Source organism: Cuculus canorus, chromosome 35 (assembly GCF_017976375.1).
Source record: "Cuculus canorus isolate bCucCan1 chromosome 35, bCucCan1.pri, whole genome shotgun sequence".
In the NCBI taxonomy this organism is placed as follows: domain Eukaryota; kingdom Metazoa; phylum Chordata; class Aves; order Cuculiformes; family Cuculidae; genus Cuculus; species Cuculus canorus.
Window position 1 is genome coordinate 1,058,968 of NC_071435.1, and position 12,934 is coordinate 1,071,901.

General features: G+C 60.6%; 1 protein-coding gene across 1 annotated transcript in view; it reads right to left on the reverse strand.

Moving 5' to 3' along the window:
- Positions 1 to 12,934, reverse strand: part of KMT2B (lysine methyltransferase 2B) — a 74,841-nt gene that overhangs the window by 54,711 nt on the left and 7,196 nt on the right. The window contains 6 exon segments of the mRNA XM_054052581.1: positions 423 to 602; positions 3,928 to 3,983; positions 4,864 to 5,164; positions 7,719 to 7,854; positions 7,946 to 7,996; positions 10,391 to 11,853. Coding sequence (XP_053908556.1) covers positions 423 to 602; positions 3,928 to 3,983; positions 4,864 to 5,164; positions 7,719 to 7,854; positions 7,946 to 7,996; positions 10,391 to 11,853 — 2,187 coding nt within the window.

Sequence of the window (12,934 nt, forward strand, 5' to 3'; positions counted from 1 at the left end):
GGCTGTCCCCCCCATCCTCCCCTGTCCCCTCCGTGGCCCCCATGTCCCCCCATGTCCCCATGTGTCCCCATGTCCCCCCCATGTCCCCATATCCTCCCCCATGTCCCCCCCATGACCCCCATCCCTCATGTCCCCCCGTGTCCCCCCTGTCTCTCCCGTGTCCCCCGTGTCCCGGTGTGTCCCCCCCCAGTGCACCCCCATGTCCCTGTGTCCCCCCATGTCACCCCCAGTGTCCCCCCCCTCACCGTCAGGCTGTCCCCCCTCCCGGTGTCCCCCATGTCCCTGTGTCCCCCCCTGTGTCCCCCTGTCCCCCCTCCCGGTGTCCCCCCCGGTGTCCCCCTGTCCCCCCTCCCGGTGTCCCCCCCGGTGTCCCCCCCCTCACCGTCAGGCTGTCCCCCCTCCCGGTGTCCCCCCCCCCTCACCGTCAGGCTGTCCCCCGCCGGTGTCCCCGTTGCAGGGGGGGGGCAGACAGCGCCTCCCGGAGCGCCGCGGGGTGTCCGTGTCCCCCCCCGGGTCCCCCATGTCCCCCGACGTGTCCCCCGCTGTCCCCTCGTCCCCAGACTCCTCCGAGTCCCACGGCGCCGAGCGGGGGGGGCAGCGCCCTGGGGGGGGGTAACAGGGGGGGCTCCGGCACCCACTGGGTCCCCATGGCCCCCCCTGACCCCCACAATGGCCCCATGTCCCCCCCTTTGTCCCTTCTCTGCCCCCCATGTCCCCTTTTGCCCCCCCAATGTCCCCATGTCCCCCTCTTTGTCCCTTCTCTGCCCCCCATGTCCCCTCTTGGCCCCCCCACATCCCCTCTGCCCCCCTCCATGTCCCCAAATACCCCCACATCCCCTCTGACCCCCCCCAATGTCCCCATGTCCCCCCCTTTGTCCCTTCTCTGCCCCCCATGTCCCCTTTTGCTCCCTCCATGTCCCCATGTCCCCCCTTTGTCCCTTCTCTGCCCCCCATGTCCCCTTTTGCCCCCCCAATGTCCCCATGTCCCCCCCTTTTGTCCCTTCTCTGCCCCCATGTCCCCTTTTGCCCCCCCCATGTCCCCATGTCCCCCCTTTGTCCCCTCTCTGCCCCCCATGTCCCCTTTTGCCCCCTCCATGTCCCCATGTCCCCCCTTTGTCCCTTCTCTGCCCCCCATGTCCCCTTTTGCCCCCCCAATGTCCCCATGTCCCCCCTTTGTCCCTTCTCTGCCCCCCATGTCCCCCCCTTTGTCCCTTCTCTGCCCCCCATGTCCCCTTTTGCCCCCTCCATGTCCCCATGTCCCCCCTTTGTCCCTTCTCTGCCCCCCCATGTCCCCTTTTGCCCCCCATGTCCCCCCATGTCCCCACGTCCCCTTTTGCCCCCCTCACCCCCCCGTGTCCCCAAATCCCCTCTCTCCATGTCCCCAAGTGCTCCTTCAATGTCCCTTTTGCCCCCCCATGTCCCCCCCATCCCCCCTCCTGTCCCCTCTTGTCCCCCCCACATCCCCAAATCCCCCCATGTCCCCTCTGCCTCTCCATGTCCCCAAACCCCCCCTTGTCCCTTCTCTGCCCCCCCCCCAATGTCCCCATGTCCCCCTCTTTGTCCCTTCTCTGCCTCCCATGTCCCCTTTTGGCCCCCCCACATCCCCTCTGCCCCCCCCCACAATGTCCCCAAATCCCCCCTTGTCCCCACATCCCCCTCTGCCCCCCAATGTCCCCAAATCCCCCCACATCCCCTCTGCCCCCCATGTCCCCAAATCCCCCACGTCCCCTTCCCCCCCATGTCCCCAAATCCCCCCCACGTCCCCTTCCCCCCCATGTCCCCAAATCCCCCCACATCCCCTCTGCCCCCCATGTCCCCAAATCCCCCACGTCCCCTTTCCCCCCCATGTCCCCAAATCTCCCCATGTCCCCTTTTCCCCCCATGTCCCCAAATCCCCCGATGTCCCCTCTGCCCCCCCAATGTCCCCAAATCCCCCCCAATGTCCCCAAATCCCCCCCCCCTACCTCTGTCCCTCTGTCCCTGTCCCCACTTGGGGACCATGTGGCCATGGGGGAGGGGACATGGGGGGAGGGGACACCTGAGAGGGGGAGGGGACACCTGGGGGGGAGGGGAGGGAGGGGACACCTGGGAGGGGGAGGGGACACCTGGGCCCCAGTGCCCCATAGCGGCCCCTATAGGTCCCTATGGGCCCCATAGAGTTCCATGGTTCCCTATAGACCCTATAGCTCTCTATGAGCCCTATAGACCCCCCCTGGCTCCCTATGGACCCTATAGACCCCCATGGCTCCCTATGGGCCCTATAGAACCCCACGGCTCCCTATGGAACCTATAGACCCCCTTGGCTCCCTATGGGCCCTATAGAACCCCACGGCTCCCTGTAGGCCCTACAGAGCCCCACAGCTCCCTATAGGCCCTATAGACACCCCTGGCTCCCTATAGATCCCCTTGGTTCCCTATGGGCCCTATAGAACCCCACGGCTCCCTGTAGGCCCTACAGAGCCCCATAACTCCCTATAGGCCCTATAGACCCCCATGGCTCCCTATAGATCCCTTTGGCTCCCTATGGGCCCTATAGACCCCCATAACTCCCTATAGGCCCTATAGAACCCCATGGCTCCCTATCCGTCCCCCTGGCTCCCTATGGGCCCTATAGAACCCCATGGCTCCTTATAGGCCCTACAGAGCCCCACAACTCCCTATAGGCCTTATAGACACCCCTGGCTCCCTATAGATCCCCTTGGTTCCCTATGGGCCCTATAGAACCCCATGGCTCCCTGTGGGCCCTACAGAGCCCCACAGCTCCCTATAGGCCCTATAGATCCTCCTGGCTTCCTCTGGGCCCCATAGACCCTCATAGCATTCTATAGGCCCCACAGATTCCCCCTGGCTCCCTGTGGGCCCTATAGAACCTCCTGGCTCCCTACAGACCCTATAGCTCTCTATGGGCCCCACAGCCCTCCCCGGCTCTCTGTGGGCCCTATAGAGCCTCACGGCTCCCTATAGGCCCTATAGAACCCCCCGGCTCCCTACAGACCCCCATCACTCTCTATGGCCCCTAAAGATGCCCATTACTCTCTATGGGCTCTATAGACCCCCAGAGCTCCCTATGGATCCCATAGCCCCCCACAGCTCCCTATAGGACCTACAGACCCCCACAGCTCCCTATAGGACCTACAAACCCCTATAGACCCCCAGAGCTCCCTATAAGACCTACAGAACCCTACAGATACCCATAGCTTCCTATGGGCCCTATAGAACCCTACAAACCCCCATAGCTCTCAAGAGCTTTTATACACACTCGAAGCTCCCCAGAGCTCCCTATGGATCCCATAGCCCCCCACAGCTCCCTATAGGACCTACACACCCTTATACACCCCCATAGCTCCCTATAGGACCTACAGAACCCTATAGACGCCCACAGCTTCCTATGGGCCCTATAGAACCCTCCAGACCCCCATAGTTCCCAAGAGCTCTTATACACACTGAAGGCTCCCCAGAGCTCCCTATAGATCCCATAGCCCCCCATAGAACCTACAGAACCCTACAGACCCCCATAGCTTCCTATGGGCTCCATAGAACCCTATAGAACCCCATAGCTCCCTAGAGCTCTTATACACACTCGAGGCTCCCCAGAGCTCCCTATGGATCCCATAGCCCCCCACAGCTCCCTATAGGACCTACACACCCTTATACAGCCCCATAGCTCCCTATAGGACCTACAGAACCCTATAGACGCCCACAGCTTCCTATGGGCCCTATAGAACCCTACAAACCCCCATAGCTTCCTATTGGCCCTATAGAACCCTCCAGACCCCCATAGCTCCCTAGAGCTCTTATACACACTGGAGGCTCCCTATGGCCCCCCCCTGCATCCCTTACAGCCCCCTACATCCCCTATAGCCCCCCAACATCCCCTATAGCCCCCCACGTCCCCTATAGCGCCCTGACATCCCCTATAGCTCCCACCTTTCCGCGCCAACCGCTCCATCTTCCTCGCTTCGATCTTATCGCATTTACGGTACCTGAGGGGGGGACGGATGGAGGACACACGGAATCAGGGGCTTTGGCGGGGGGGGCAGTGGGGTTTTGGGGGGAAAAAAGGGATTTGGGGGGGTCGATATTTTGGGGGTGTCCCAGATTTAAGGGAGGACAGAGGGGATTTGGGGGGAAAAAGGGGTTTGGGGGTTCCTGGAGGGGGAACTGTGGGTTGGACACAGGGAGTTGGGGGGGGGGCAGTGGTTTTTGGGGGGGTTTCCCGGGTTTTGGGGTCCCCTTCAGGGGTTTCAGGGTTCCCAGAAGTTTGGGGGGGTCCCTACATTGGGGGGGGGGTCCCAAGGTTTTGTGGGGGACCCTTATTTTGGGGGGAAATTGGGGTTTGGGGGGACTCAAGGAGGGAACTCAGGGCTGTGGGTTGGACGCAGGGGGTTGGGGGGGCAGTGTTTTTTGGGGGGGGTCTCCCGGGTTTTGGGGTCCCCTGCAGGGGTTTCAGGGTTCCCAAAAGTTTGGGGGGTCCCTACATTGTGGGGGTGTCCCAAGGTTTTGGAGGGGACCCTTATTTTGAGGGGAAATTGGGGTTTGGGGGGACTCAAGGAGGGAACTCAGGGCTGTGGGTTGGACGCAGGGTTTTGGGGAGGGGCAGTGGATTTTGGGGCGTTTTCCCAGGTTTTGGGGTCCCCCCTGGGCTTTCGGGGTTCCCAGAAGTTTGGGGGGATCCCTACATTGTGGGGGTGTCCCAAGGTTTTGGGGGGATCCTTATTTTGGGGGGAAAATGGGGGTTTGGGGGGGACTCGAGGGAACTCAGGGCTGTGGGTTGGATGCAGGGTTTTGGGGAGGGGCAGTGGATTTTGGGGGGGTTTCCCGGGTTTTGGGGTTCCCCCCTGGGGGTTTTGGGGTTCCCCTCACACGCAGCACTGTTTCTTGGTGTTGGGCCCCCCAAACTTGCGCTTGTCGCGGCAGTTGGGGCAGTGGGCGCAGTCCTGGAGGCGGCGGCAGCCGCGGCAGCGCCCGCAGCGCGCTTGGCGGTTCTTTCGGGGGGGACGAGAAGAGGGGACCCCCGAAACGGTCCCAACGGTGTCCCCAAAACCACCGGAGGGGACAACGGGACCCCCCGCGGTATCCCCAAAGCCACCGGATGGGACGGTGGGGACAGCGGGGCGCGGGCGCTTGGCACGGCCGCCCTCCGCCTCCGACGCTGACGATGTCTCTGAGGGAACACCGCGGGGGGAGAGGACACTGTCACCCCAATGTCCCCCCCAGTGTACCCCCGTGTCCCCCACATGTCCCCACATGTCCCCCATATCCCCCCATATCCCCTCATCTCCCCCATCTCCCCCATATCCCCCCATATCCCCCATATCCCCCCATATCCCCATATCCCCCATATCCCCATATCCCCCATATCCCCCATACCCCCCCATATCCCCCATATCCCCATACCCCCCATATCCCCCCATATCCCCATACCCCCCATATCCCCCTATCCCCCCATATCCCCATATCCCCCATATCCCCATATCCCCCATATCCCCATATCCCCATATCCCCCATATCCCCATATCCCCCATACCCCCCCATATCCCCCATATCCCCCATATCCCCCCATATCCCCATACCCCCCATATCCCCCTATCCCCCCATATCCCCATATCCCCATATCCCCATATCCCCCATATCCCCATATCCCCATATCCCCCATATCCCCATATCCCCATATCCCCCATATCCCCATATCCCCCATATCCCCCATATCCCCATATCCCCCATATCCCCATATCCCCCATATCCCCCATATCCCCATACCCCCCATATCCCCCCATATCCCCATACCCCCCATATCCCCCTATCCCCCCATATCCCCATATCCCCATATCCCCCATATCCCCCATATCCCCATACCCCCCATATCCCCCCATATCCCCATATCCCCATATCCCCCATATCCCCATATCCCCATATCCCCCATATCCCCATATCCCCCATATCCCCCATATCCCCATATCCCCCATATCCCCATATCCCCCATATCCCCCATATCCCCATACCCCCCATATCCCCCCATATCCCCATACCCCCCATATCCCCCTATCCCCCCATATCCCCATATCCCCATATCCCCCATATCCCCCATATCCCCATATCCCCCATATCCCCATATCCCCCCATATCCCCATATCCCCCATATCCCCATATCCCCCATATCCCCATATCCCCCATATCCCCCATATCCCCATATCCCCATATCCCCATATCCCCCATATCCCCCATATCCCCATATCCCCCATATCCCCCCATATCCCCATACCCCCCATATCCCCATATCCCCATATCCCCCATATCCCCCATATCCCCATATCCCCCATATCCCCCCATATCCCCCTATCCCCCCATATCCCCATATCCCCATATCCCCCATATCCCCCATATCCCCATATCCCCCATATCCCCATATCCCCCCATATCCCCATATCCCCCATATCCCCATATCCCCCATATCCCCATATCCCCCATATCCCCCATATCCCCATATCCCCATATCCCCATATCCCCCATATCCCCCATATCCCCATATCCCCCTATCCCCCCATATCCCCATATCCCCCATATCCCCATATCCCCCATATCCCCCCATATCCCCATATCCCCCCAGATCCCCCCAGATCCCCATATCCCCCCATATCCCCATATCCCCCCAGATCCCCCCAGATCCCCATATCCCCCCATATCCCCCATATCCCCATATCCCCCCATATCCCCCCAGATCCCCATATCCCCCCAGATCCCCATATCCCCCCATATCCCCATATCCCCCCAGATCCCCATATCCCCCATATCCCCATATCCCCATATCCCCCCATATCCCCCATATCCCCCCATATCCCCATATCCCCCCAGATCCCCCCAGATCCCCCCAGATCCCCATATGCCCCATATCCCCATATCCCCATATCCCCCCATACCCCCCATATCCCCCCATATCCCCCATATCCCCCCAGATCCCCCCAGATCTCCCCATATCCCCATATCCCCCCAGATCCCCATATCCCCCATATCCCCATATCCCCCCATATCCCCATATCCCCCATATCCCCCATATCCCCCATATCCCCCATATCCCCATATTCCCCCATATCCCCATATCCCCCATATCCCCCATATCCCCCATATCCCCCCTATCCCCATATCCCCCCTATCCCCATATTCCCCCATATCCCCCATATCCCCCCTATCCCCCCTATCCCCATATCCCCCCTATCCCCCATATCCCCCATATCCCCATATTCCCCCATATCCCCCCTATCCCCATATCCCCCATATCCCCCATATCCCCATATCCCCATATCCCCATATCCCCCATATCCCCCTATCCCCATATCCCCCCTATCCCCATATCCCCATATCCCCATATCCCCCATATCCCCCATATCCCCATATCCCCATATCCCCATATCCCCCATACCCCCATACCCCCATATCCCCATATCCCCATATCCCCATATCCCCCATATCCCCATATCCCCATATCCCCCATATCCCCATATCCCCATATCCCCATATCCCCCATATCCCCCATATCCCCCATATCCCCATATCCCCCCTATCCCCCATATCCCCATATCCCCATATCCCCCATATCCCCATATCCCCCCTATCCCCCATATCCCCCATATCCCCCCATATCCCCATATCCCCATATCCCCCATATCCCCCATATCCCCCCATATCCCCCTATCCCCCCATATCCCCCCTATCCCCCATACCTTCCTGGGGGGATCCGGGCCGGGGGGTCCCCGGAACGGGGAGGGCGCTGAGTCGGGGGACGCTCTCGGGGACGGTGGCTCTGGCGTGTCCGAGTGCCACCGCGGCGTGACGGCAAACGTGTTTGATCCGGGGACCCTGGGACACGGCGTCAGGGGGGGACACACGGATATGGGGGGGACCTTTGGGGGGGACACACACGACATTTTGGGGGGAAAACAGCGCCCACCTGGGGGTCTCCGTGTCCCCCTTCGGCCTCTGCGGGTTCCTCCTCCGGCACCTGCGGAGGAGAAGGGTGAGAGATGGGGGGGAGCCCCTAAATCCACCAAAAATGGGGTCCAAGAGCCCCAAAATCCCCCTAAATCACCCCAAAATGAGGTCTCAGAACTACAAAATCCCCCTAAATCCACCCCAAACGGGGTCCCAGAGCCCCAAAATACCCCTAAATCCACCCAAAATGGGGTCCCAGAGCCCCAAAATACCCCCAAATCACTCCAAAATGGGGTCCCAGAGCCTCAAAATCCCCCTAAATCACCCGAAAATGGGGTCCCAGAGCCCCAAAATCCCCATAAATCCACCCAAAACGGGGTCCCAGAGCCCCAAAATACCCCTAAATCCACCCAAAACGGGGTCCCAGAGCCCCAAAATCACCCTAAATTACTCCAAAATGGGGTCCCAGAGCCCCAAAATACCCCTAAATCACTCCAAAATGGGGTCCCAGAGCCTCAAAATCCCCCAATTCACCCCAAAATGGGGTCCCAGAGCCCCAAAACTCTCCAAATCCACCCAAAACGGGGTCCCAGAGCCCCCAAATCCTCCAATCCACCCAAAATGGGGTCCCAGAGCCTCAAAATCCCCCTAATTCACCCCAAAAGGGGGTCCCAGAGCCATAAAATCCCCCTAAATCACCCCAAAATGGGGTCCCAGAGCCCCAAGATCCCCCTAAATCACCCCAAAATGGGACCACAGAGCCTCAAAATCCCCCCAATCACCCCAAAATGGGGTCCCAGAGCCCCAAGATCCCCCTAAATCACCCCAAAATGGGGTCCAAGAGCCCCAAAAACACCCCAAAATGGAGTCCCAGAGACTCCAAACCCCCCTAAATCCCCCAAAAACGAGGTCTCCGAGCCACAAAATCCCCCTAAATCACCCCAAAATGGGGTCCCAGAGCCCCAAAATGCCCCTAAATCCCCCCAAAACGTGGTCCCAGAGCCCCAAGATCCCCCTAAATCTACCCAAAATGGGGTCCCAGAGCCCCCAAATCCTCCAAATCCACCCAAAATGGGGTCCAGAGCCCCAAAATCCCCTTAAATCACTCCAAAATGGGGTCTCAGAGCCCCAAAATACCCCTAAATCACCCCAAAATGGGGTCCAAGAGCCCCAAAATCACCCCAAAATGGAGTCCCAGAGACTCCAAACCCCCCTAAATCCCCCAAAACGAGGTCTCAGAGTCCCAAAATCCCCCTAAATCCCCCCAAAATGGGTTCACAAAAACCCAAAATCGCCCAAATTCAACCCAAAATGGGGTCCTACGGGTCTGAGGTCCCCAAATCCCCCCAAAATCCCCACAATTCTCTCCAATATGGGGTCCCAAAGCCCCCAAATCCCCCTAAATCCCCCCAAAACGTGGTCTCAGAACCCCAAAATCCCACTAAATCCCCCCAAAATGGGATCCCAAAGACCCAAAATCGCCCAAATTCCCCCCAAAGTGGGGTCCTACAGGTCTGAGGTCCCCAAAATGAGACCTCAGAGCCCCAAAATCCCCCTCATTCCCTCCAATATGGAGTCCCAAAGCCCCCAAATCCCCCCAAAATGAGGTCTTAGAACCCCAAAATCACCCTAAATTCCCCCAAAATGGGCTCACAAAGACCCAAAATCACCCAAATTCCACCCAAAATGGGGTCCCACGGGTCTGACGCCCCCAAATCCCCCCAAAACGAGGTCTAAGAGCCCCCAAATCCCCCTAAATCCCCCCAAAACGAGGTCTCAGAACCCCAATATCCCTCTAATTCCCCCAAAATGGGTTCACAAAGACCCAAAATCACCCAAATTCCACCCAAAATGGGATCCCACGGGTCTGAGGTCCCCAAATCCCCCCAAAACGAGGTCTCAGAACCCCAATATCCCTCTAATTCCCCCAAAATGGGTTCACAAAGACCCAAAATCACCCAAATTCCACCCAAAATGGGGTCCCACGGGTCTGAGGTCCCCAAATCCCCCCAAAACGAGGTCTCAGAGCCCCAAAATCCCCCTAAATCCCCCCAAAACGAGGTCTCAGAACCCCAAAATCCCCCTAAATCCCCCAAAATGGGTTCACAAAGACCCAAAATCGCCCAAATTCCCCCCAAAATGGGGTCCCACACGCCTGAGGTCCCCAAATCCCACCAAAACGAGGTCTCAGAGCCCCAAAATTGCCCTAAATTCCCCCAAAATGGGTTCACAAAGACCCAAAATGGCCCAAATTCCACCCAAAATGGGGTCCTATGGGTCTGAGGTCCCCAAAATGAGGCCCCAGCGCCCCAAAATCCCCCTAAATGGGTTCCCAAAGCCCCCAAATCCCTCTGAATTCCCCCAAAATGAGGTCTCAGCGCCCCAAAATCCCTTCCAAAGGAGGTCCCAAAGCCCCAAAACCCCCTGAATTCCCCCCAAAAATGGGGTGTCCCCCCCCCCCAACCTGCGGGCAGCGCCTCTCGATGCGCCCCAGTTGGTCCTTCGCGCGGCTCAGGAGACTGTAGACGCGGTCGATGTCCCCAACGATGTCACCGGTGACGCCGTCGGTGACGCCATCGCCGTCGCTGACGCCGTCGGTGACGCCGTCGCCGTCGGTGACGCCATCGGTGACGTCGTCGGTGACGTCGTCGGTGACATCACGCGTCGCCGGAGCGAAGCGCGGCCACGTCAAATGGTTGGCGGCGGCGAAGGGACGCCGGGAGGTGACATCGGAGCCGTCGGTGACGCCGGCGTCACCGCTCAGCGATTGGTAAATGCGGAGGTGAGCCGGGCCTGGCGTGAAGCGGGCGGCGCGCAAGAGGGGGGGACGGCGGCCGCTGTCCCCAAAGGCCACCACCATGTCCCCAAGGGCCACCCCAGCGTCACCCAGAGTCACTCCGGCGTCACCCAGAGCCACTCCGGCGTCACCCAGAGCCACCGCGGCGTCACCGATGGCGGCTTTGGGGGGCGCCAACGGCACCAAAGGGGCTCCGAGGGCCACCACGGTGTCCCCAAGGGCCACTACGGTGTCCCCGAGGGCCACCACGGCTTTTAGGGTCACCACGTTATCCGGAAGGGTGACGGCGGTGTCACCGAGGGCCAAGGCGGTGGCTTCGGATGTCGTGGCGGTGTCACCAAACGGCATGGTGGTGTCCTCGGGGGTCATCACCACGTCCCCAGATGTCACCAGGGGGTCTCCGGGTGTCACCAAAGGGGCTCCGGATGTCAAAGGGGCTCCGGGTGCCATCGTGGTGTCACCAAATGCCACCGTAGGGTCTCCAGATGCCACCAAACCATCTCCAGATGTCACCAAACCGTCTCCAGATGTCACCAAAGCAACTCCAGATGTCACCAAAGCATCACCAGATGTCACCAATGCGTCTCCAGGTGCCACCAAAGCCTCTCCAGATGTCACCAAAGCACCTCCAGATGTCAAAGCGTCTCCAGACGTCACCAAAGGGTCTCCAGATTTCATTGTGGTGTCACCAAACGCCATCGTAGGCCCTCCAGATGTCACCAAACCATTGCCAGATGTCACCAAAGCATCTCCAGATGTCACCAAGGGGACTCCAGATGTCACCAAAGCATCTCCAGATGCCATCACGGTGTCACCAAATGCCATCGTAGGGCCTCCAGATGCCACCAAAGCGTCTCCAGACGTCACCAAAGGGTCTCCAGATGTCACCAAAGGGTCTCCAGATGTCACCAAGGGAATTCCAGATGTCACCAAAGGGTCTCCTGATGCCACCGCGGTGTCCCTAACGGTCTCCGGGGTCTTCCTGGTTCCTCCAGCGCCGTCTCCGGGTGTCCTCGCGCCGTCCCGGGTGACATCGCGGCGCGGTGACGTCCAGCGGAAGGTGGCCTCGCGCAGGATGGCCCGGCGCGGCCCGGTGACACCGGGAGGGGACACGGTGGCACTGGGAGGGACTGGGGTGGAACTGGGAGAGACTGGGGTGGCACTGGGAGGGACTGGGGCGGCACTGGTGGGCGCGGTGACACCAGAGAGCGACGCGGTGACACCGGGAGGGACTGCGGTGACACTGGTGGGACTGGAGGTGACACCGGAAAGGGGCGCAGTGATACTGGGAGGGACTGGGAGGGGACTGGGAGGGACTGGGGTGGTACTGGGAGGGACTGGGGCGGCACTGGTGGGTGCGGTGACAAGGGGGGATGACGCGGTGACATCGGTGGGACTGGAGGTGACACCAATGGAAGTGGATGCGACACTGGGAGAGGATACGGTGATACTGGGAGGGACTGGGGTGGCACTGGGATGGACTGGGGTGGTACTGGGAGGGACTGGGGTGGCACTGGTGGGTGACCGGGTGACGGCAATGGGGGACAAAGTGACACTGAGCGAGCGAGTGACACCGCGCAGAGAGTGGCTGGAACGGGTGACGGGGCGGGTGGCACCAGTAAGGACTGGGGGGGTACTGGGAGGCACTGGGGGGGTACTGGGAGGGACTGGGGGGGTACTGGGAGGCACTGGGGGGGTACTGGGCAGCGAGCGGGTGGCCCGGGTGACAGGACGGGTGACACCGAGCGAGCGGGTGACACGCACAGGTGGTGCGGTGACACCAGTAAGGACTGGGGTGGGACTGGGGGAGACTGGGAGGGGACTGGGAGGGACTGGGGGGTTACTGGGAGGGACTGGGGGGTTACTGGTGAGCGAGCGGGTGGCCCGGGTGACGGGACGGGTGACACCGGAGGGGACAACGACGGGAGATAAGGTGACACTGAGCGAGCGGGTGGGGACTGGGGGGGGACTGGGGGATACTGGGAGGGGACTGGGAGGGACTGGGGGGGTACTGGGGGATACTGGGGGGGTAGTGGGGAGGGAGCGGGTGGGGCGGGTGCCAGCGCGGGAGCGGGTGACACGGGGGGGGACACCAGTGGGCGCTGGGGGGGGACTGGGAGGGACTGGGATGGCACCAGTGGGGACTGGAGTGGTACTGGGAGGGACTGGAGTGTCACTGGTGCGCGGGGGGGTGACACCAGTGGGCACTGG